This window comes from Monodelphis domestica, chromosome 8, assembly GCF_027887165.1.
Source record: "Monodelphis domestica isolate mMonDom1 chromosome 8, mMonDom1.pri, whole genome shotgun sequence".
Lineage (NCBI taxonomy): Eukaryota > Metazoa > Chordata > Mammalia > Didelphimorphia > Didelphidae > Monodelphis > Monodelphis domestica.
In genome coordinates, this window is record NC_077234.1 from 240,589,323 (window position 1) to 240,616,021 (window position 26,699).

At 35.3% G+C, this 26,699-nt stretch overlaps 1 protein-coding gene across 5 annotated transcripts in view; it reads left to right on the plus strand.

Moving 5' to 3' along the window:
• Positions 1-26,699, plus strand: part of CDKL5 (cyclin dependent kinase like 5) — a 295,365-nt gene that overhangs the window by 224,718 nt on the left and 43,948 nt on the right. For 4 of the 5 annotated variants that reach the window (XM_016424756.2, XM_001380680.4, XM_056808681.1 and 1 more), the window contains 5 exons: positions 7,001-7,091; positions 10,152-10,341; positions 14,914-14,994; positions 17,508-17,668; positions 25,502-26,468. In XM_016424756.2, the coding sequence (XP_016280242.1) occupies positions 7,001-7,091; positions 10,152-10,341; positions 14,914-14,994; positions 17,508-17,668; positions 25,502-26,468 (1,490 nt within the window). The remainder of the gene's footprint in view (positions 1-7,000; positions 7,092-10,151; positions 10,342-14,913; positions 14,995-17,507; positions 17,669-25,501; positions 26,469-26,699) is intronic. The other variant, XM_056808683.1, reaches the window with a different exon arrangement.

Sequence of the window (26,699 nt, forward strand, 5' to 3'; positions counted from 1 at the left end):
AAATCATATAGTGGATGTGAAATGATGGAGTAGGAGTCAGGAAGACCTAAATTTAAATCCTGCCTCAGACCCTTCCTAGTTTTATGACCTTGGGCAAATCATTTAAACTTTCTTATTCTCAGTTTCCTCCTCTATAAAATGGGAATGTAATTAACTAACACCTACCTGAGGGTTGTTTTGAAGATCTAACGAGATAATATGTGTAGAATAGTTTGAAAATCTTAATGGACTTTTAAAATGTTTGCCAGGATCATTGTTGAATTAAATGAGTAATTGTGTTATTCCATTAGGATCCAATATAACCGTCTTGGGCAATGTCTACACAAGTACAGAACATTTTATAATTGCAATAGATTAAGGGAGAATTAAAGACTTTGTGATCATTGTGATGCCCTTTGAGCATTTGTCCTCAGTCATATTAAAAAAGCAAAATCATCTTGGCCAGTTTTTTCTTCTGACAAATGCGCTACCTGATTTAATGAGACCTAAAATAGATTTACAAAACATGGCAATGTAAACGCTATGGAAATCTTAGTGCTCTGTGGACAGAAAACTATTGATTGTTTAAATATCAAAATACTTAAGCTTATGCATTCTGGTTTCCACAGATAATTAAGGAGAATCACTTACTAATTCAAACAAAACATATTTAGTATTTGGATTTTCCCACAAAATTTTACACTTAATATGCAACTTCTGCTTCTTCTGCCAGAAATATTCTTAACCCCAGTATTTGAGTCATTGACTCCATGTATACCCAACTTTAGAACTAGCACTGCTTCCAGTTATCTGATGCTTCATATTATAAACTAATTAATTAAAAAACTTATTTACCACATTTATTGAAGAGGTTTTAGACTTCAAGAAAATTCAGAAAATTTTCCCTAGGGTTTCTTTCTCACAGTTCAAAATTTGTTCCCTTCCCTTTGTTCAAAATTTTTTTGAACTTTAAATAAGAGCAAGCACCCACTTTGAGTCCTTGTTTGGAGTAAACAGATTCTTTTCCCTTCCTATATATAAATATAATTATATTAATAATTATATCACCAGTACCAGTCAGATGATCCATATACCATTGGCATTGCCTATAAAATGACCAGGTCCTCTAAACTCAGAGTGGTAATTAACCCAAATGGTTTAGTACAGTGATGGTGAACCTTTAAGAGATGACATGCTGAAACTGTACCCTCAAGTTGCCTAGGAACACCACCCCTCTTCATTACCTCAGAGAAAAGAAGAAGCGCTCACTTTGTGCTACTGGGCACAAGGGCAGGGCATGTGAAAATGTTCTTAGGTGCTGTGCAGAGGGGGAGGAGAACAGCCCCCTCCAGTATGCTGGGGCACATGTGCTATGGTTTCTCCAACATGGGTGTAGTATGTCACTTAGTAGAACATTCTAAGACAAACAAAATTGGTAATATAGGTGTGTAAATAAGAACAACTGTGTAGCTTTACTAGGTAACAAGATCTGAAAACTCCATAAAATAATACCAACTACCTTTGAAAATAATATTCTTATTTAACTTCTTAAAAAAAACAACCTAATCTACTACTTCACTTTGAGCTAATTAGCAGCCTATCATTTTTTAACCTCTATTAGCCCAATTACCAATAATTAAACACCTACCGCAAATCAGTAAGAAACTTCACTTGGTACTATGAGGGATATAGAACTCTATATCATATAATATTTTGATGGCCAAAAGATATTTTAAGTGAGTTGAGGAGACAAGAATTAGACATATCAAATAATATAGTAATATATAATTAAGAAATAAATTATATATTAAAGGCTATAGCTACTAAAGCTTTGGGTCTAAAAAGATCAGTCATCATCAAACTACTCTGTTTAAAATACCAAAAAAATATTGTGCTAAACATTTGGAAAGATATGTAAATTTTTATTGATCAGTGTATAGACAACCAGAGTGCAAGGAACAGAACTTAAAAAATGCTAAAAAGGGAGTATCCTTTTTAAAAAAATAACCATTACTTTCTACCTTAGAGTCAGTACTAAGTATTGGTTCCAAGCCAGAAGAGTGGTAAGAGCTAGGCAGTTGGATTTAAGTGACTTCCCCTAGTCGTATACCTAGGAAGTATCTGAGGTCAGATTTGAACTGTAAAAATAAAAAGGCGAGAGACTTCAAAAACTAATATAGGCAATGGATTTGATTATTGGTTATAAACTGATTTCTGATACTCTGCTTGCTGCACTCACAAAGTATCCTCAGTTTATATCAGTGAAGTGAAGCTTAAAAATAAACTTCTCTTCAGGGCCAGGCGCAAGGATGCTAAAGAGACTCTGATTATAAAACAATAAAATATTTATTGAAATATATAGGGATAAAGGAATTTCTAACTTTAGATTCTAACTCCACCCAAATAATACTCCCTGGTTCTGCAAGGAACCATTTCTCCTGTTGCACAGGCTACACTGAGCCTTCCCGGTCTGACTAACCCAAATTTTTCCTATTCTACAATAAACTACACTATTATCCTTATAATTCTTTACTTTGCCTCCAAGTTATAAAAATAACAAAAGCCAGCTGGTTGAGTCTCAACAAGAATCAAGTTAGGAATCTGAGCCTTAGCAGACTCAGAGCCCAACCCATGACCAGGTTTTTCTTTGGTCTTCTCAGAGTTAAACAATCTATAAAGACAGCAATAGATAATCAAAAGTATTTCCCAACTTGGAAAAAGAAAGCACTTAACTCCTTCAGGCCTTTACCTCAGACAGTGAGGGGGTGGGGTGGCACCAAGATATTACCTCCTCAGAGCAAGAGTCTCTGCCATTAGACTTGAAACTGACACTGTCTCCACTCTCAAACAAACTCCAATTCCTTCTCAAGCCAGCTTCTCTACTTTTCCCTAAACTAATATAACAAGACTGAGTTTCTGATAGCATCCTTATAGAGCACAGGACCTCCTGTCTCCAGGGCTGCCTTTGTGTCTGTTGAGCCAACTAGCCACTCTAAAAAGGACATTATCTCACTGAGTGCTAAGGGGTAAAAAATTTATGAAAGCATCTCTTGTAAAATTTTACTATTTCAAAAGAGTATTCATTTTCATATCAGGAAACGTTGCTAACATGATCTATCATCTGCAACAAGGAAGTAGTTTCAGTTATATAAAACTTGTGTGACAAATGATATTCATTAAAACTGCATCCTACCTTTTATTTGTGTCATAGATATTTGTTTGTTTGGTTTTTTTTTGTTTACAGTTTTACTTCCTTTTAGTGGTCTTTTCATTTATGTTTTTTTCCAACTCATACATAAAAAAATTAAATAACAACTAATATTTATATAGCAGTTTTAAGATTTACACCTGTTGTCTAAATTGATCCTCACAAAACTCCTTGAGATTGTTATTGTTGATAAAACTGAGGCTAAGAGAAGTTAACTGACTTGCCCTAGTTACACAGTTGATATCTCAACAGTTGAATTTTAATTCAGTTTTCCTTTTTCCTGAATTTAAAAAAAAATCTCATTTTAGTTCCAAACTTTCTCCTCTACCCATTAAGAATACAAGAAATACAATAACCACTTACTATACATATAAATGCGTACAAAAATATTTCCATAATAGGTTTTGAGCAATGATACATGTATAACCCAGTGGAACTACTTGCTGATTCAGAGGGGGGAGAAAAGAGTGGGGAGGAGGGGCATCATGAATCCTGTAACCATGGGAAAATATTCTAAATAAGAAAGGGAAAAATATTTCCATGTTATCCATGTTTGGAAAGGAAAAAAGAAAGAAAAAATATGCTTCGGTTTGTACTCTATCAGTCTTTTACATGGAGGTGGATATCTTGTTTCATGATGAGGCCTTGTGGTAGATTGTGGTAAATCATTGTATTGACCAGAGTAGTTAAATCTGTCACAGTTGATTATCTTTATAAAATTACTGTTACTGTATAAATTGTTCTCTTGATTTTGGCCGCTTTACTTTACAGCAGTTCATAAAAGTCTTCCCAGATTTTTCTGAATGTACCTCCGTCATTATTCTGTAATGTCATAATAGTACTCCTTCACATTCATATATCTTAACTTTTTCAGCTTTTTCTCTGTTGATAGGCATCCCTCTCAGTTTCTAGTTCTTTGCCACCAAAAAAAAAAAAGCTGCTCTAATTTCTTTTCACTATGTAGTTCCTTTCCCTTTTTCTTTGATCTCTTTGGGGTGTATAGGTATGCCAGTGCTGTTGTTGGGTCAGAGGGTATGCACAGTTTTATAACTTTTTGGACACAGTTCCAAATTCTCCAGAACAGTTGGCCTATTTCATAGCTCCACCCCACTAATACATTAATGTATCTATTTTCCTGTGTTGCTTCCAGTATTTGTCATTTTTCTCTCTGTCATCTTAGCCAGTCCAATGAGTATGAGATGAACCTCAAAGATGCTTTAATTTGCATTTCTCTAATTATTAGTGATTTGGAACTTTTTTTATATGACTTGATAGCTTTGATTTCTTCCTCCTGTTCATATCCCTTGACCATTTGTCAATTGGGTAATGGCATTTATTCTAATAAATTTAGCTCAGTTCCCTATATATTTGAGAAATACCTTTATTAGAGAAACTGGCTGCATACTCCATGGGATGGCTACCACAGGTCTATCCTAGTGTATAGGTGTTCTAATATAATGTGTAAGCTTAATCAGTGTAAATCTATGCATAATAAAAACAAAGGAGAAAGCTGGCAATCGAAGGGTTCAAGAAAGACTTTGTATACAGACAGCTAGGTAGCTCAGTGGATTGAGAGAGAGGCCCAGAGATGGGAGGTCCTGGGTTCAAATCTGGACTCAGACAGTTTGTAACTGTATGACCCTGGGCAAGTCACTTAATTCCCATTGCCTGGTCTTTACCACTCTTCTCCCTTGGAACCAGTACATAGTATCGATTCTAAGATGGAAGGTAGGGTTTTGTTTTGTTTTGTTTTGTGTTTTTTTTTTTAAGGCTTTGTTTATTAGGTTCTATTTTAACTGAATCTTGAAGTGAAGGAATCTTGGAGGCAGAGGTGAAGAGATAGTCCATTCCAGGAATGAGAAGGCCTGCAAAGGCACAGAGATGTAGATGAAATGCAGTTCATGAAGAACAGGGAGAAAGTCGGTTTTTGATTGCTTCATAAAGTGTATAATTCTGAAGTTGGAAAGATAGATATGGTCCAGATTGTGAAGAACTTTCAATGCCAAACAAATTGCTTATTTTGTCTGTTTTGGTCTTTCCTTTTTTTTTTAATTTAGAATTCTCTCCATAATTGAAACAGTCACAAAAGGCAGTTTCAATTACAAAAAAAAAAAATTGAAGAAGCTATTGATTGGGGGTTAATTTCTGTATCAGACATTTATAGGATATTCATGATATACAAAGGGAATTAATAAACAGAAAAGACCAAGAGTTATTCCCTTAAGGGTGCAAGTAATCAAAGCATTCTCAAAGAAGAATTGCAAACTATTACCATCTGTGGTAGGAGCAGTTATCTCAAGGCCCAAATACACATATGCTTGACTAGTTTTTCCTTAAAAGGCATTGAATCCTTCCTGGAGGCTTAATTGACCCAAGAAAATGAAGTCTTGAGCTGTTGGCACATTTTCTTGGTTTGCTAAGTACAAAAAAATCCAGGACCCAAGTAGTCAGTAACTTCCCTTTCATGCTTCTTATTGACAGAACAAAATCAGCAGCACAGGCAGGGAAAGCTAAGCTCAAATGAAACCATTCTGTATCTTTGCTCAATACCCTTAACCCCTACTCTGCCTATTAAATCATCTTGTGATAACTCTACTGAATTCTGAGTCCCTCGTTTTGTTTTATTCTTGAAACCATACTGTTGGATTAGGTTGAGGCCTAATGCAACCATTATAACGAAAGATTGCTCCAGCTTACTAACAATAAGAGAACTGCAAATCCAACAAATTCATAAAGGGTTACAAAGAATGGAAATAATGTCAGGGAGGCTATAGCAACAGACTCGATAAAACCCTGTTGATTGAGCCAATAAACTCACATTTATATTCTTCCATTCTGGAAAGCAATTTTGAGTTATTAAAAAAATAGTGTCTGAAATGTCCATAATTCTATCTAGAACTCCTCATTCCTAGATTGTGTGTGTGTGAGACAGATAGACAGACAGACAGACAGAAAAAAGGGAGGCAAAAAACCAGAAAGATCCCATGCTTTACCAAATATTTATAACAGTATAATAGGATCTAGAGACAAAAGAGATGTCCATCACTTAACGAATGACTAAATAACTGCTGTGTAAATGTAATGGAGTATTATTACTGAAAGAAATGCTGAATATGAAAAATTCAGAGAAACATGTACACGAGAGTGAAATAAACCATATTGAGAATATGACTACATAACATAAATGAGAACAGACAGAACAATAAAAAAGAGGGAAATGAACACTATACCTTTACATAAAATCTTTGCAAAATTAGTCTTATAGCTATGGAATACTGAATATACTTTCAGACTCAGTTAATGTGCTAGTAGGTTTTGCTGAATTCCTTTTTTTTTTCTTTTTAAATTTTTTTGTTATAAGGGTTGACATGATGTGGGCCAGGGGAAGAAAGGGCTATATGTGTTTTCTTTGCTTTCAGGTGCTTTCTATTTCTCCTTGTCTAATCAGCTTAAGATTTACTCTTCAAGGATAGATTATTTAAGTAAAACAAACCAGATAATAAAATCCCATTTAAAACACTTTTCTCATAATCCTGTGAGGTAGGCAGTTGAAGAATTAGATGAAAAAACTCAAATTCTGAAAAGTCAATTATCTTCTCTGTTTTCATGTGTCCTGTAGCCAGTAAATCACTGAGGTAGAATTTTAACCAATTTTAGCTTCAGTTCAGTACTTCCCATGCTGCTTCTCATACTAATCAATAAAATTATAAATATTCATATAAAAAAACTCCAAAACTAGTCAAGGTTTATACCAAAATAAAAACATGTGTCTTTACAGAATGATACTTTCTCATTTAACTTTTTTGATTTTAGGTTTTGCCCGGAATCTATCAGAAGGCAACAATGCTAATTATACAGAATATGTGGCCACCAGGTGGTACCGTTCCCCTGAACTATTACTTGGGTAAGTAATATTTCCCAAAGTACAAAAAAAAAAAGACCTAAGTCTTCCTTGATCACATATTATTAGCCATTAAGGAAACTATGCATTGTTTGAATTGGTCAGGAATGTGGATTTTGATAATTTTGGAGTTATTTTTGTATTCTTATTAATGGTTGTCCATTTAGGCATTAGATAAATAGCCTGTGCTAGAATTCTGATTAGCTCTAAAAAGGCATGAAACTAACCCATCTACAGAACCACATTCCATAATATAAAGGAACATGATGGCAGAGTCCTGATTTCAAGTATTTTGCCTTTTTACCCTTTAATTAATCAAAACATGCTAGAAAGTCCAATGTTTGGGCAAATAATAGCTGAGTAAAGCACATAACAAAAGATTAAAAACCACAAAACATAGAAACATCTATTCCACAGAAATAAATAGATCATTTTTGAAAATAAATACATCCAGGTTTGTATTATTTATCTCTTTCTGCATATGTTGGATGCAGGCCCGTGGCACTGAATTGACTCAATCACAGAAGTAAAATCATCTACTATTGTGCTGTATGCAGTTATAAAAATCCATGATGTTGTGACAGCAAGACAAAGATATTTAACTATATATTCGGATTTTTGGTTTTAAAAAAATGCTCACTGTGCCCATTACCTCAATATTGTAGGTTTGATTTGTCCACGGTAGGCCAGTGTTTCTCTCAGTAGTTCCCCTTTTCAGTGCCTTTCAGTGTGTCTGAAGTCTTGAAGAAAAGAGCTTCTAATAGGTGTTTTAGAATATATCGTCCCCACTTCTTTATTATCCTAAGGGGAAATTAAATAAATGGAAAACTCATTATAAAAGTATTTGCTACTAAGAAGCATTCATTGTAAGGCATACTAGATCTTAGATGGATAGGTAGGTAGGTAGGTAGGTAGATAGATAGATAGATAGACAGACAGACACACATGCACAAGTTTCCTCCAAGATGGGTATCTATTATATTGTTCCATTGCATAAATACCCAAGAATAGCTTTTTAATAAGACACTGTGGGTTTTCTGTGTTTCTGGTCTATTGATAAGGGGTAATAGGAAGCAGGGTTGTATATATAAGACATAGAACTTTTTTTTTTTTTTTTAAAAAATTGAGAACTTAGGGTCAGATAGGTTGCTCAGTGGCTTGAGAGCCAGGCCCAGAGACGGAAGGTCCTGGGTTCAAATTTGCCCTCAGACTCCTAGCTGTGTTACCCTGGGCAGGTTACCCCATTGCCTAGCCCTTACCACTCTTCTGCTTTGGAACCGATACACAGTATTGCTTCTAAAATGCAAAGTAAGGTTTAAAATTTTTTAAGTTGATTTTTATTCATTTAAGTGGAATTATGTATTAAAGAGACTTTTAAAATCTTGGTAAGAGTTATATCCATAATAAGCATAGTGAAGGATTTTGGAGACTTGACTTTACTCCTTATACTCAAAAATGTCTGATAGAATAATCTACTCATCAGTTAGCCTCATAAATATTCCTGCCTGTGTACCAGGCAATTTTCCTCTTGCTGGAACTATTTTGTTAACCCATATACAATCACTTCCTACTCCAGAGGTAAAGGAAAAAATTGTCCTCCTTTCCCTTCTTCCTCTCACATCAACCAATATTTCTGCTGCACCTTGAAATATTATTAGTCCAGCTTTTGGAAGTATTTTTCTTAGCAGTGTTGAAAATGTTTTATGTTCATGTTTTGTTAAAGTTGTATGAATATTCTATCATCATATCATTCTTCAGACATTTTCTCAATTTTTTCAAATATCTCATTGTAACTTTCATTTTTTTAAGCTTACATTATTATTTTTGTTTGAAATTAAAGCAGTTATGGTTTTTAAGGGCTTAAATGTTTTTTCATTGCCTTCTAGGAATGGCTTGACTTAAACTCAAGTGTTTTAAAACTAGTACCTGGCTTATTGCTTCTAGGCATTCAAAAAGTTTTAAAAATTGTAGTTACATGTTTATGTACCTGAAAAATTCCCCCAAACCTCTCACCTCTTTGATAGGAAGGTTTCACTTTTCTCTCCATCCAATAATCAGTATTTTGATTATCTAAGCCACATAGATCACAGTTATGAACCTAAAAGTAAGCAAAAAAAAAAAAAAGACCTTAGAGAAAATGTCCTTTGGAGCCAATCTCCAGGAGGAAGAGCTGGGATCATATATCATGAGGAAAAGTAATGGGGTTGAGGTAGGGCAGTTTTAAGAATAGAAATGTTACTGATTGGCATGGTGGTAGGATAGCAGCTCCAGAGCAGGACTATAGTCTGGGATCATTTAGTAGGGAGCCCAAATCTCCTACTAACCCTAAAAGAAATAATTTAATAATAAATAATCATTTAATGAGACACAGTTGAAAGCATTGCTGTCCCTACTGATAATCCTGCATCTACATGAATATTATTTAAATTACATTTTATTTTAAAAGCAAGAAAACATAAACATTTCCCCACAAAAATGGAGGGGGACCATATTTAGTGTTTACATGGGGTAAAATTTTATCTGGAAAATAGATTTTACAACCTGTTTCCTAGCATTGCAAGATTAATGAAATATTAATTGCATCAAAATGTTCTTGTCTTCATCACATAAAAAATTAAATACCTTTTATTAGATCTTAACAAGCCTTTACAATTTTAAATGCTGACAAATATGAACCATTTTCAGATCAGTAGAATATAAGCTCATTGGAAGCTGGAATGAAAAGGCCTTGTACCCAACACAATCATCTTGTACATGATAACCATTTAATTAATGTTTATTAATTGAATTGACTTACCAAATACTAACTGAATAAAGATAACAGAAAGTTTGTTTGTTAAACAGCCACATGCAAAGGAATTCTTACGTAATATTTGACTAAAATTAGTTTCTGTAATTCTCTATTTCAGCCATAGGCATTCTCACTCTACTTGGCACATTTCTATTACTCTGAAGGCTTAAAGACAATTTAAAACACTAATCTTTAATTTTTTTAAACAAAACAATTTGGAAATGAGGATTATTTCTTTAATTGGTGTGATAATTATTCCTTTTGCTTTTCAGAGCTCCCTATGGAAAATCTGTAGATATGTGGTCTGTGGGCTGTATTCTTGGGGAGCTTAGTGATGGGCAACCTTTATTTCCTGGAGAAAGTGAAATTGACCAACTTTTTACTATTCAGAAGGTGCTAGGACCACTTCCATCTGAGCAGATGAAGCTCTTCTACAGCAATCCTCGTTTCCATGGGCTCCGGGTAAGGGATTTTGTTGTGGGGGAGGGAGAAGGCGGGGCAGGAAAATCCACATTTTGGAATGTTAATCATTGTTCATTATATTTACAGGTACTAATCTAACTATTGAATATCATTTCCTTTCTAACTAAGAGATTTATAATTTTCCTTAGATGTTTTATTTCTTATATCTCAAAGCATTCCTTAGTGACAGGTTAAAAAATACCTAGAATCATGGACAAGTTTCAAATTTGAGTACATTCATAACTACATACTTCAGATTTCTAAACATATTTGGCAAGTCTAAAGTATATTCATTTATTTAACATATTTTGTAGGGGAATTAGATATGTGATTTCACAAATATTTCATTCCCTAAGTGAGAGGACTACTTCATTAATACAGATCATCATCTTTGTCATTTAAAAAGAGTTGCCTGGAGCCTTTGGAGGTTAAGGGATTTACCCTGGGTCACACAGCTCACAGGCATTAAAAGCTTTGGGCTCAGGTATTCCTGGCTCTGAGGCCTGCCCTCTATAGGGATAGGGATAATGATAAGGAGTAGGCATTTAGGATAGGGAGTAATAAGGCTGGTCTGGATTCATTTCCTAACTGATCGTTTTACTTATCCGAGTTCTCAGTAGCTGTCTAAGATTCTAAATTACAGAAAAGGTGCATTAGTAGAAGAATCTCCTTATCTGAAAGTTCCTTATATTAGTGAATTCATATGCCCAGTACTAATGTATAGCCATATAGAGAATATGTATATAATATAGATTAATCTTTGTTAGCTTATTGTTACAAGTTTTTTGAGGTTAGAGAATTTTATTTTTCATCTAAGTTATACTTATACAATCCACATTTCCACATTGGTCATGTTGTGCAAGAAGACTCATAAAACAAAAACAAAATAGAAAGAAAATATTGTTTAAAAAAGTATACTTTGATCTGCATACAGACTCCATTAGTTCTTTCCCTGAAGGTAGATAGCATTTTTCATTGTGAGTCCTTTGAAATTGTCTTAGATCACTGTATTGCTGAGAATAGCTAAGCCATTCGTGGTTGATCATCATTCAGTAGTACTATTACTGTGTACAATCTTCTCCTGGTTCTGCTCACTTCACTTTGCTCTAGGGTATTTTCTCTTAAGAAACAGAAGGAAAGCCTTGACTGCCTCTTAGTTTGTAGCCTCTCATCTGGAGAGGACTCTCTCTTACTAACTTAGAGACCAAAAATGTTAGGACTACATCCTTAATATTCTTTTGAGACAGTCTCTGCTTCTTTTCATGTTCACTTATCTCTGTTCTCCCTCTCCTCCTCCCTTCCCTCTTCATAGCTCATTTTTCTCATCTCATCTACTGCTTCCTTACAAAAGTAGCATCTCTTTCCTATAGAGCCTATCCTTCATTTACTTTCTGATCCTCTAGAGAGGCCTCTAGACAGATATGATCTTCAATAAAGTAAAATAAGTAAAGAAAGTAAAACTCATCAAAAAGACTAGTTCTGTTTTAAAGCACTGCCTATCAAACAACAGTTCCTGTGGAAAAGTGAGTGGCTTTTTTTTAAGCCATTACCTTCCATCTTATGTATCAGTTCTAAGGCAGAAGAGTGGTAAGGGCTAGGCCATGTGACTTGTCCAGGGTCACAGAGCGAGGAAGTGTCTGAGGCCAGATTTTAATCCAAGACTTTCCATCCCTAGGCCTGGTTCTCAGTCCACTGAGCCACCCAGCTGCCTCCTTAGTGGCTTTTTAAAAGATTCCTTATATTAACAAAGGAGTTTAATTTGATTAGTGAAGAGTTTAACTTTCAGAACATATAATTCAGTTGGTTGGTAAGCAGTGAAAAGTATTAAGGGCCATATAGCTATAAGCCTTTTGTATACTATTCCTAGGGAACCTCACACTCCTTTGTACTCATCTTTAGATGGTGACTGTCACTTGCATTTCTGGTATGTATGTGTGTATGTATGCTATGTACATATGGCATATATATGATTTTGTTTATATGTATAATTATATCATATATATAGCAGTTCTGTATCATTTTAAGAGTTTTAATGACAAATAAGTCAATACATAATGCACAAATTCCAAACTGACCTCTAACAACTCTTTAGCTATCATCATCTATTGTTCTGTTCTCTGTATTATACTATTGCTGTATATCCTAAAACATCAAGAAGACATAATGTGATGATTTACATAATTTTGGAAAAACAATGATGAGTATTTGCCAAATGGTCAAAAGATTGAAGTGGTTGGGATGTTTTATTTTAATTTTTAGTCATTATTAAAATGTGGATGTTAATATGCCATATTATTATAAGTTTAGAAGGGGTCTTGGAGGCCAGTTAGTCCAACTCTTAAATTTTTCAGATGAGGAAATTTTGAGGTTAAGAAAACTCCTCACGGCACATAGGGTAATTGAGTATCAGAAGCAAGATTTGAGTTCACATCCTCTCATTCCTCATGCTAAATGAATGACTTTCATTTTGGAGCAATTTTAACACATTTCTTTTAACACAATGAATTTGATTTGTCACATTTTCATTCCATTTTGTTTCCAGCATCTTGGCTTTTTAGTGAAACTGTAATGCTTTATTACCTCAGTCTGTTACCATGGAATTTAGTTTCACATTCAGTTCCATTTAAGGAGTTCTAAAGTTGAACGAATTCAAGAAAATTATGACTTTTAAGTATTGATTTTTTTAATGGAATCTGTGATTTTATCCCTATGGAAATTCTAGTTAAGGAAACTCTCTTCACCAATGGAGATCAGCAACTCCTCTGTAAAAACTCTCAGAAAGTGGCCTTGGATCCAGAGGACCCAATGATTTGCCTTGGATCACATAGCCAAGCTTTCTCAGACAGGACTTTCATCTAGGTTTTCTTGACATCCAGGCCTGTTCTCTTTCCACTTTGCCATGACTACTAAGGGAAAACCAGAATATTATAGATATACATTAGAATTCTCAGTTTAACATTGACTTATATCTCAAAAAAAATAGTCACTTCTGGCATACAAGGCTTACATTGTTGGTAGGTAGGTCACCTAAATAAAATGTTTGTTAATAAAATAAATGTGTGTGTGTGTGTGTGTGTGTGTGTGTGTGTGTGTGTGTGTGTGTAATGATTGGATATGTGGGATGAGTGAGAGTAAGGAGTTGAGAATGATACAGCCGCTAGAAAGGTAGTGTCCACAGCAGAAATTGGAAAGTTTGGGGAAAATGGTGGGTTGAGGAGAGGGTGGTGTGAAGATAACAAGTATTGTTTTTAGACATGTTGAATTTGAGATGACTACAGGGACAGTCAGTGTGAAATATTTATAGGCAATTGCTGATGAACCATGCATTGTACCTCTGGTCAGCTGGTCTTGTCCTTTTTATCTTGATGTCTCTTTATCTCTGCTTACATGGCCATTACTCCAACACAGGACTCTGTTGGAAACAAATTTCTCTCTCCATTGTGTCGCCTTTTTAACATCATCTCTCAGTGACCTGGAGGTCAAATACCACTGAGTAAATCCATTTATAGACAAGCCCTCAGACAAAGGAAGTTAAAGAACCAAGGAACCAACAAAGAGAGGAAACTAATTTCACAGGCACTGCTCCCCTGTGCAGCCCAGGCAAATTAAGAAACTATGATTGGTTCCTGAGATGTAACGTGTAAGAGTTAGTGGGTGGAGAAAAAAGCTTATAAGGTCAGACCAGGAGCCAATCTTGGTCTTTCCTGGTGTGAGTGGGGAGAGCGGAATGCACTGTTGTTGGAGTTTTAGCTAGAGGCCCAAATGGTGTTGTAGATTAGAAAGCTAAGTATTTCTCTACTTCTCTCCTACCTTTCCCTCTCTTTTCTACTACTACTACTACTACTACTACTACGATTTAATAAAGTTATTAAACTACTACCAGCCTCATCATTTTAATTATTACAACTCCATCACTTTTCACCTGGACTCTTGGTCACCCTTTCTGAACTCTCCCCATGATAATACATATTTCACATAACAACCAGTGATTTCCCTAAAGCACAGATTTTACAGTGTCACCCTTCACCAGTTTATGTGTGTTCCAGGTACTTCTCTCCCCAGTAGAGGAGGCATTACACTTGTATTACACATTCTGATTTTCTCACTATTTGTATTGGTATTAGTTGACAGTGTAAAGCTAAGTACCAGTTAGTGTGAATGATAAATCTCATGAAGTGGCATGATTGTTAAAATGCATATTTCCATTGGACTAGGATGAATAAATAGAATATTTTACATAATTGTAACTTCGATTAGTAAAAATGTATCTGGAAATGATTTCAAGTTACTGTGCTTTGCACCAATATTTTCTACTTATTTTATATACTTCATTTACAGTATTGCTTCACATTTTCTTTGTCATCTTTCATCTGAGATCCTTTTAATATAATTCTCATTATGGAAAAGCCATTCCTGCTAATTGATCCCTGTCATTTTAGGGGTGAGGGGGATCCTAAAAGTAATACAGATATAGAATAATTTTAGTGATATGGTTATTTTTGTGGTACTATGTCATCTCTCTTCCACCACACATCTCTAACTTCACTCCCTACCCTTATGTTATATTTGCAGTTCCCAGCTGTTAATCACCCCCAGTCTTTGGAGAGAAGATATCTAGGAATTTTAAGTGGTGTTTTGCTTGACTTAATGAAGGTAGGACATTGTGCTCCTTTATCTTCCTTATGCAGTATTCTTTAATTTATGTTTTACCTTGTCTCTCCATAAGTCTATATTATAAAACATTATTTGACTTAGACCCTATATTAATAGAAAAGAGATTTGCCTAAGTGAATTGTAGAGACTGAATTTCAGTCAATAACATGGATAATCTATTAAGTTCAACATGGTCCTGTTTATTAACATTTTATATATTTATATATAATGCAGAATATTTGCATAAGTGTTTGGTGATTAATCATAGATCTTTATTATATATTTATCTGATTTTTGTTATATGGCTAATTGACCACTCCGCAATGTTAAATGATTATATCATTTATATAGTCATATATGACTGGGCTGTATTTGAAGCCAATTAATAAGCTTATTAGAGAATATGAGGAGCTTGTAATTGAAATTATCATCTCTTCATAAATGATGATTATCATATTTTGCATGTTGTTTTTCCTAAAGTGCTTACCAAACTTATTTGATTAACTTTATAATGTGGAAAAACTGGAAGAAATTGAGTTTTCTATTTTTCCTATCTTTATCATTTACCTTACTTTTGAATCTGGAACTAACAAGTAATAAGAATATTTCTGCTTTGCTAAACTCATTCTTTGAAGACACTGCTTAATGCCATTTTGCTAATGTTGGCTATGTCTGTGTGTATAAATTGGCTATATCATAATGCAGCTAGCCATTATAATGATAGCGATATAATGATTATGTCATTAATTCAGTCAGAATGAATGGTAGCCACTATGAAGAGGAGTCAAAACAATTGGATCAGTTGTGCCAAGGCAGTTACTATGAGCCATTTTTCTCATTGGCATTAGAAGTTTGAGACAATTACTAATTACTTAGTGGCTTCTTAGTAGTTTCATAAGATGACCTGATCTCATGAAAGAATTTTTTTTAGACCCCTTATTCATCAATATTGTATATTGGTCCCAAGACAGAAGAACAGTAAGAGATAGTCAGTGGAAATTAAGTGACTTTAGTAGGGTCACACAGCTAAGAAGCACCTGAACCCAGATTGAACCCAGGCCTCCCATCTCCAGGCCTAGCCCTCCATCCACTGAGCCAACTAGTTACCCCCTTCATGAAGGAATTTATAAACCTGAAGCTTCAAAATTAATATGTCCAATATTTTCTCCTGATGACATTTTAAAACCTTATTTCAGTGTAAAATGAGAACAAAAAAGAAATCTGGTTTCCCCAAATTCACATATATTCATGTGCTTTAAAATGCTATTTTTAGACAAAGAGTTTTTACACTTATTTTTAGCTGATGTCTTTTAAAAATATAATCTTTGTAATGCTCATACCAAAGAAACCAAAATCATCCTGCCGTACACCCATACAAAGTAGCTTTTGTTCTCCAATTAGGAAAATAAAAAGAATTATGTTGCATTCAGAGCCTTGTCTGAGTCAATATTAATGCAAAATCACTAGAATCAGTGGCTTCAGTTTCTGAACAAAAGCCCTTTGACCATTGTACTGATAGTGGTGATATATCCATTCATTTCCATTGAGACTATAACTCTAAATAGTATTCTGGCTCTTGGACTTGGCTCTTCTACCCAGGCTATAGGGACGTAGAACTGAGTTACAAATAATCCAGCATCCTGGACAAATTTAGTTCTGGTGAAATACTTCATCTTTTCTCTTAGTAGGTGCTAATTCACAAGAGGATTTTGGCCACTGAAGTATATTTAGAATGATCCAGTTCAAACCATATTCATTTACTATTGTTGTATTCCACAGATGGCATAAATTCATAGGGCTAGAAGGGACATTAGATATCATCTGAGTCCATTATCCTCTATTCATTTTACAAGTAAAACAGAAATCTGGAGTAGTTAAATAATTTGCCCAACTTTTCACAGCCCACTAGTAACAATATAGATTAGAATTCAAATGTGCCTATTCTTATCCCTGTGCTTTTATTTTTAACTCACTTTAACTTCATTTATTTCTTGGATGCTATTTTCTATCAATATCTTTTTGTTTTTATTTTGCCCTTTTATTTCTAAATATATCCTTATCCTCCTAACCTAAGCCACCCTTTATAATAAATATTAAAAAATGAAAGAAAAAATAGTTCAGCAAAAAAAAAACCCAGCTTATCAGTTAGCTCTGAAAGTGCAAAGAATAGAAAAAATGGAATTTACCCAGCTTTTCTCAAATATCAAGATTTGTTGTTATTAATTAAACAGACTTCCTTTTCTTTCTTTTTTTTCTTCTTTCCATTCACACTGGTGTAGTCATGGCAAATGTTTTTTCCTGTTCTGCTTACTTTCTTGTGCTTTTATTTAAACTTTTTAAATTTAAAAATAAAGACTGATTTTATTTGCTAATTTTTAATGTTATGTTTGCCAACAACTGGGAGGGAGAAAAAGCTTTGAAAATTAACCTTATATAAAATTTTTTAAGTTTAACAAATTAATTTTTATTTACTTAAATTTATATTTCCAAATCTTGGACTTTTTTCCTTTAAGAATTTACTGAAGTTGGATCCAGCAGACAGATACTTGACAGAACAATGTTTGAACCATCCTTCATTTCAAACCCAGAGACTCTTGGATCGTTGTGGAACTTCACCTTCACGATCAGCAAAGAGAAAACCATACCATGTTGAAAGCAACACATTATCTAATAGGTAAATATTTCTTTCTAAGACAGTAGAAAATCAGGGTTATAAGCAGATAAAATAGAAGGCTCATGTGTGGTGATTAGTGGAAAAAGGCCCCCACCAACCTATTATATAGAATCAGGCCACTCACATGTTTGAAATCCTGTAGAGAGCAGCACTTTCTTTTAGGCCTTGTGGGTTATTTAGTTATAAGTCTTCTCTGAAAATATAGATATCCTTGAAAAGGAAACACATGAAGTCTTAATAGCTGACAGTTTCTAGCTTGCAAATAGGGCAAGGCTTTATGGGAATGAGGCACCGTGTGTGATGGTACTGGGGCAAAGGGTGCCATGACAAAGCAGGAAGGAATGAATGATGTGAAAATCAATCAGATCATCTTCAGATATTCTTTTCTATTTCATTTACCATTTTTCTAAGGGTGAACCCTCAACAAGTGTGTTTTAATTAAACCTGAGCTATCAAATTAAATTCTTGGCAAAACAATTATAAAACAGAGCACAACTACTTTATGTTATTAATCAAAACTAACAGGTTCTTCATTGGTCATTTTTTAGCATGCTTCATAAGATTATTGTATATATTATTATTATCTATGTAGGCCTTACCTTCAGCTGACCAGAGTGGATACTAAGACACATCCAAGAAAGTGGAGAATGTTATTTGGTGATACATTTAATTTGATGGAAAGCATGAATTAATTTTTCCTCCTCCATCATTGTTAAAGAAGCACAAAGCTGTTATTCTCAAAATAAACTCTTTCAGAACACTCTGTATTCCTATGAAAGAGAGAGAATTTTAAAAGCTTAAGTTGTAATTATTTGCTTGATCTGTAAGAATGAGTTATTAAAGTAAACACTTTTTGATAGCCTTTTGTAACCATTCATAACTCTTTTAGGGAACTCTTGTTTCATGCAATTTCTCTTGCCTTTTTCAGAATATTCTTAACTGAAATTTCTTTGGTAACTTTCAATTTAAAATATAATTTACTGATTTAATTCTTAGAGATTTTGATACATTGCATAAAAATCTTAGAATAGTATTAGGTTGGTTGCTTATCTTGAGTTTAGGAAGTTTATTATATGTTTGTAGACTGTGCATTTCTGGGATAACTTGTAATTTGGATCCTTTCAATTCTTTCTACCATATCATTTGGAAAATTGTACTGTGGTGGGATTTGGGACCTACTCACAGTTAGTAAACATTTATTAAGCGCCTACTTTGTGCCAGACACTGTGTTAAGTGTTAGGGTTACAAAAAAGAGACAAAAGGCAGTCTCTGCCCTTAAGGAGCTCACTATCTAATGGAGGGAGACAACATGCAAATAAATATATACAAACAAGCTATATTCAGAATGAATAAATAATTAAGAGAGGGAAGACATAAGAATTAAGTGATGTTTTTAAAAGGCCTCCTTTGGAAGGTATGATTTTTAGTTAGAAGAAGGCAAGGAAGTCAGGAAGGAAGAGAGAGAACATTTCAGGCATAGAAGATAGTAAGAAAAAAATGACTGTAGCAAAGAAATGGAGAGTCTTGTAGAACAGGCAAGAGGCCAGTATCACTGGATTGAAGAAAATGTAGTGGAAATTAAGGAGTAGGAAGACTGGAAAGAAGGGGAGGGGATTTGAATCCCAAACAGCATTTTTTTATTTCGCCATCAAAGCAATTGGGGGCCAATGTAGTTTATTAAATAGATGTATGTGTGACATAGACCTGTGCTTCAAGAATATCATTGGTGACTGAATGAAGATTGGTTTGGAGTGTAGAGAGACTAGAGGCAAACAGACTCCATTAGGCTGTTAAAATGAGGTGGTGAGGGTCTGCACCAAAGTGATGGCAATGTCAAGAGGACAGAAGGGGGAATATATGAGGCATGTTGCCAATTGACAGGCCTAGCAATAGTTTGTATAAGAGGAATGAGAGCTAGAGAAGAATCCAAGATGAATCCTATTTTGTGAGCCTGAGGGACTAGGAAGATGGGATGTTGCCTCTACAGTAAGAGAAAGGTCAGGAGAGCTTAAGGGAAAAGTTAAATGAGTTCCATTTGGGGAATATTGGGTTTAAGATGTCTAATAGGCATCCAATTCAGTATGGAGAAGAGAGTGAGAGGAGAAAAAATAGAGGTAGATGGCCTTTTAAGGAGGTACGTCACAAAATATGGACAGTTGATGGATCTTAGCTCACTACATTTGAGAGCTCTGAAGCTTAAGCAACCCACCATTCTCAATCTCCTCCATAGTAGTATGTACCATGAAACCTAGCCTTTATCTACTTTCAAAAAGTATTTTGTCTACAGAAGATTAAGCCCATATGTGTTTCCTTCAGTAGACATAGAGTATCAGCTTTTATGCCAAAGAGATTCATATTATCTTTGGGAAAGTGTTTCTTATTGGTCCCTGGCAGGACTCCATTGTCAACAGAAATGTGAATAACTTATCTATTTAAGAAACTATGTATAAGGGGGAAGCTGGGTAGCCCAGTGGATTGACAACCAGGCCTAGAGACGGGAGGTCCTAGGTTCAAATCTAGCCTCAGACACTTCCCAGCTGTGTGACCTTAGGCAATTCACTTAACCCCCATTGCCTAGTCCTTACCACTCTTCTCCCTTGAAGCCAATCAGCTTTTTATCCCTTTGTACATTTATTTGGAGCCTGGGGTAGACCATGATTTTGATATCATATCTCTAACCTTTGTGGAGAGAACATGAACATAATAATTTAATAGTATTCCTTTTTATGGAAACATCAGTAAGTAGTACATTAGCACAAGCAAAATTTCTTGGGAAATTCTATTCAGACAAAGTTATAATTTTTGCCAGCTTTCAAGATTTTCTTCCTCTTTTAGAGTACTACTATAATATCTCATCATGATTAGAGTGGAGTGCAAGCTCCATGTGGCAGTATCAACCTGAAATGGCTTTTCAGATGTGTTGGGTGACTCTCCATCTCTTGTCTGAAGACTAGCCTAGCTAAGTTTAGAGAGCTATTGCCAGAAATTTGACTAGCAAAGGATTAATTTTTTTGGTTATAGTTCCTCCTTTAAATATCTATTACTAAAGAATGAAAAGATGGCTCTCCATGTCAGTGGAAGAAGTCTTCATGGTTATTTAAAGTAGCATAATAAATATTTGCTAACCCACAGAAATGTTTCAGGCCCCTGGGACATATGAATATATCAGTCAATAAGCATTTATTTTAGTCTTACTATGTGCCAAGCACTGTGCTCTGCATAAGGAGATTCAAGGGCAAAACAGCAAAAGAGCTTTAATCGTCAAGGGGCTTAAATACCAATGGAGACTCATGTAAGATAAATGCAGAGAGGAATGAGAAAAACTTATAATAGAAGGCTTATGTTGCAGGTGGGTATTTGAGAAGGCTTACAGAAAATGGGATTTGAGCTGAGTTTGGGGGGGTGGGATATATCAAGCTATGTCAATAAGTAGAGAGGATGTACAAGAACATTCCAGGCATAGGAGAAGACTTAATGAAAGGATAGTAGATGGAGTGTTCTGTGCCTAGAGGAGCAAGTGGGCAAGTATTGCAAGGAAAGTATAAACAACCATGAGAAGAAAGTAAGGTAAAAAGGAGCTAGGTTGTGAAGAGCCCTGAGTGACAAAGTGAAGATTCTATATTTAATTGTGGAGGTAATAGGAAGCCAGTGGAGATTATTGAGGGATATGGTCATATGGCATAGTTAGAATTGACAAGATGACTGGATATGTGGGGGTGAAGGAGAACGAGGAGTCAAAGAGTACACTAAGGATGAAAACCTCAGAGACTGAGGTTTTATTGCCCTCCACTGGCAATAAAGAAGTTCAAAGGATGGAGGTTGGCTTTGAGGGGGGAATATAATGAGTTCAAACTGAATTTAATGGACATGTTGAGATTGAGATGGCATGGGACATCCAGTTTGAAATGTCCATTGAGAAGTTAAAGATAGGATTGGAGCTCAAAAGAGAGGCAAAGACTGAATGTATAGACCTGAGAATCATTTTATATAGAGATGATAATTAAAGCCATAGGAACCGATAAGATTACCAAAGGGGGTAATATAGAGGAAATAGAGAAGAGTGCCTAGAAAAGAACCTTGAGGATCATTTGCCATTATGAGGTCATGTCTAGGATTAAGTTTCTTATAATGGAGAACCAAAAGAGTGCACGATTATGAAAACCTAGAGAAGAGAGTATCAAGCAGCTGGTGAATGGGAGTGTCAAATGCTGTACAAAGTTAAAGAAGGATGAGGATCAAAAAAAGGCCATTGGATTTGGCAAATAAGAGATGATTGGTAATTTTAGAGAGTCGTTTTCAGTTGAATGATGAAGTAAAAAACAGATTCCATTAATTTTAGTAGAAAGTAAGAAGAAAGTAGAGATATTGAGAAGTGATGACTTTTTCAAGGAGTTTAGAAGAAAAGGTGAGGCAAAATAGAGAAAGCAATTGAATATGAGATCTTCTAGATAATATTTGAAGGACTGGAGCCAAAAATACATGTAGAGTGATTGACCGTGGCATGGAAAGGGCCACCACCACCTCATTAGTGATTGAAATGAAATGATAGATTATGCAAAATTATATCAGTGATATGTATGAGGCCTCAGTTTTTTCAGTCTGAGATGTGGTCCTCAGCCAAGAGTGAAGGAAAGAGGAATCCCATGGGAGGCTTGAGAAGAGATAAGGTTTGGAACAGTTAACTGTTTTAAATGGGATAGAGAATCAGAAAAGGATTAGGACTGCTTTGCTTGTAGCATGGATGTCTTTGAAATTAGATGGCATAAATTTGTAGTGGACTCCCCCAGTCATCTTGGTTTCACAGTTTTCTCCAACTCTTGTTTGACAGCATATGAGTGGATGTAAAGGAGACTGAGGAGTGAATAATCTGGGATTAGGGTGTGGTGACACATAACATGGGGAAAGAGGGTTGGAGCAAATGGGGAGTAATCTAGGGTTGGGACAAAAGGGACAAGAGAGCCAGGAGTGGAGAATAATATAAATGGTTCACAAAGAGGTTGAGATTAAGAAGGGATGAGAGATTTATTGATAAGATTTACTTGAGTATCATTTTGGCATTTGTCCAAATACCTTATTTTATCTGCGCAGTTTATATTCCTTTTTATAAAGGAACATGCATGATTTCTTAATTAGATTCTTTCTGCTAAATGCCCTCTGCTTTCCTTAGTTGGGTTTGTATCTAAGTTATTCAGTGTAATAGTTAAAGAGATATTTGTAGAAGTGTTAGAGACATTTGGGGAGATCAAAAATGTTCACAATAAACCCTTTTTCAGACTTTAAAGGCGAAAAGCATGCCAAAAACAGGAATGGATTGTCATTAAGCCTTAACATTGTCTTTGTTTCTGGTGTGCCTTTATCATTGTAACTTCAGTGAAAAAGGAGCTAAAGTATTTCAGTAACTGGTAGGTAATTGTAATTCAATTCAAAGGTATCATGCACCAATTATAGCACCTACTATGTGCTACAGATACTGTGCTACATACTGGGGATTCAAAAATAAAATTGTTTCTGGCCCTCAAGGAGCATGCATCTACTGGCAGGTGAGTTGGAGTAGGTATAAAAAACACAAACTGGTACAACAAAGGTAAATTCCAACAGTGGGATCTGGGAAGATTTTCTTTGGGAGGTTATTCATGAGCTGAGCCTTCAAGGATCCTAAGGAACAGGAATGAGAAGTACATTCTGGATATGAGACATAATATGTGCAAAGGCCAAGAGAAATTGTGTTGAGTTGAGGAAACAGCTAGTAGTTTACTTTAGTTGGAAACTAGAAGTGATGAAATGGAGTAATATGAAATAAGGCTGAAGCAACAGATAGATAGCATCCCAATTATGGAGGATTTATATATTATCCTAGTTGCATTGGAGTGCAGTTGTCAGACCTTTGAAAGATTATTTTAGGAGTTGTGTAGAGGAGAAAGGGGAGATTTAAAATAGGATCATTAGTAAGGCTATTATTAATAGTCAAGAAAGGAGTGATGAGGTCCTGAATCATAGTAATGAAAATATACTTGGAAGAAAAGGTACAAAGGAAAAAGATATGTTTTGTGGAAGAAGAATGTACAAGTCTTAGGTGGAGGAGAAAGGCAGGGTTGATTTTAAAGTAATAAACCTGTTACCAAAGTCATAGAGGTTCCCTCAAAGAAAATGGAGAAGTTTGGAGAAGATATGGGTTTAGAAGAAAATATAATGAGTTTTCTGATTTCTGCAAAGCAGCAATCATTTAGAGAGACTATTTCCATAATATATGAATACAAAAAGATATTTATCTTTCCAGGTCTGAAACTTAACTATAGTTTTTAATTAAGGTGGGGTGGGTGGGGTTATTTTTTATTGTTTTTAATAATGTGACTCTTGGGGCCTAGCTGGAAGATATTAATGAAATGTGTTTTGGAGAAGAGAGATTCAGCATTGCTGCCTTAATGTCAGCTCTTTGAAAAGCTTCTCAAATAGTTCTTGGCAGAGATCACCATCTAAGAAGTGGGAGGACAGGAAGAAGCCCCTCATTTATGATGCCTGAGCATACATGCTGATGGGAAAAATGTGAAGGCTTATTTTCGCAGATTACCATACTGCTGAGAAAAATGTGACATTTCTTTCATTGCAATATAAAGAGAATAAAATCTTCCCTGATCAAACATCTCTGACAATAGCTATATTTGAAGCAAGGTTTTTCTGAGTATTTGGCAAGAACAGAGAATCATGTGTTTGAATTGTTTCTCTATGAAAAACCTGTCCATCCCAAACTAGTTTCTCTTTTTTAATGGTAAAGATAAAATGAAGTAACCTTGTTAAGACATCAAAGTTCCACTTTTCATAATAGATGAGGTTTTTATTTTGTATTTCTGTTTTATTTTGTTTTTAAACTTAAATATGAAGTGAACATCTCAATTTTAGAGAGTCTCTTGTCAGTTAGGAATAAGAGCATGTGAGACAATGTATTTTAAGTAACTCTGAAAGCCTTGAAGGAAAAACTTTCCTGGTTCTATTTGTTCAGTGAGAACTCCTCCATTCAGTAATTGATCCCAGTTTAGGGTACAAAATAGAAACCACACAAATATTACTTTTCCAAAATGTGCGTGCAGACCATATTCTGTTTCAGACCTCATAGAGTACTCTGAGTAGAGACATAACAAAACAAACACCCCCTTTTTCTCTGACTCTGAGTGACCTGTAATAGAGCAAGTAAAAAAAAGTTCTCTAAATGTAGAAAATGAGTGATAAAGTGATAAATAAATGCACCTCCATCTCTATCCTTTTCTACAAAGCTGTAAGATTTTTGAGTGTATATATGTGCATATGGAGAGAGGGGTTTGGCTTTTGTAATTGAAGTGACTTTTCCTCACTGATGTTTTGGGATATTTGAAATGGGATAAAATGAAAAACTGCAGATGAAATTTTGTTTACTGGTATCAAAGAAGAGCAAAAGAACTCTGATAAGTCTAACGACTGCTCATATTTCTTCTTTTCCACAGATATTCTGTAATCAAACAGTTTTTCTTCATGAGGATATTATGTCATGGATAAGACCTAAACAAAGCATTAGTTGCACTGAAATATTAATTATAGAGAATTTGTTGGAATAACATTAGTAGAGATACTGTTTCTGTGGGCCCTCCACAGGGTGTGACACGGATATATTATTATTACAAAAACCTTTGCTGTATCTATTTTTGCCCACAGTTTATTGTAACACAGACACATTGTTTTAAAAGGTTAACATTTCTGTTTATTGAGAAATCTTTCATATCTGGTCATTTAAAAGTGTTTTTGTGTATGTTTCTGTTTGTGAGGAGAGCTCATGTGTTAATACTTATTTTGTTTTTAATATAGAAATCAAGCCAGTAAAAATGCTGCTTTGCAGGCACATCACCGATCTAACAGTAAAGATATACAGAACCTAAGTGTTGGACTTCCACGGAATGAAGATGTTCTTCCAGCAAATGAAAGCTTCCTCAATGGAAACCTTTCTGCAGCTTCTCATAGTCCCATGCACACCAAACCCTATCAAACAAGTAACCCACCGGGATCTGCAAACAAAGATCTCACCAATAACAACATTCCACATCTTCTTAGCCCCAAAGAAACAAAATCAAAAACAGAATTTGATTTCAATATTGACCAAAAGGCTTCTGAGGGCCCAGGCACAAAATACCTTAAGTCAAACAGTAGGTCTCAGCAGAACCGACACTCGTTTATGGAAAGTTCCCAAAGCAAAACTGGAACATTACAGCCTGGTGAAAAGCATGGACGGCATAGCTACATAGACACTATTCCCCAGTCCTCTAAGAGTCCTTCTTATAGGGCAAAGGCCAAAAGTCACGGGATTCTGACTGATTCCAAGTCTGTGAGTAACCTTTCTGAAGCCAGAGTTCAGATTTCTGATCCCAGTAGTGGCAGGTATTTTCCATCTAGCTGCCTAGACTTGAACTCTCCCACCAGCCCAACCCCTCCCAGGCACAGTGACAGTAGAACTTTACTTAGTCCTTCTGGGAGAACTAACCGAAGTGAGGGCACCCTGGACTCACGGCGAACAGCAACAAGACATTCCAAAACAATGGAGGAATTGAAACTGCCCGACCACATGGATGGAAGCCATTCACATTCACTCTCTGCACCACATGAATCTTTTTCCTATGGTCTAGGCTATACCAGCCCTTTCTCTTCTCAGCAGCGGCCTCATAGGCATTCCATGTACGTGACTCGGGACAAAGTGAGAGCGAAAGGCTCAGATGGAGGCTTGAACATAGGGCAAGGGATGGCAGTCAGAGCCAACAGCCTTCAACTGTTATCACCACAGGTACAACTTAGGCTATTCACCAGATCTGTTGGCACATCACGGGAAGATGGTGCAGAGGATTTGAATAGGGTCAGTCTGAAATTTTGCCTGTTGTAGAATGTCTTAAGGATGCACAATAGGGGTAGTTTCTAAACACTTAAAGAGGAAAAAAAAAGTGAATCAACAATACCTGTTAAAAATAATAATAAAAATAAAACAATAATAATGCTGAATCTTTGAGTCATTAATAAT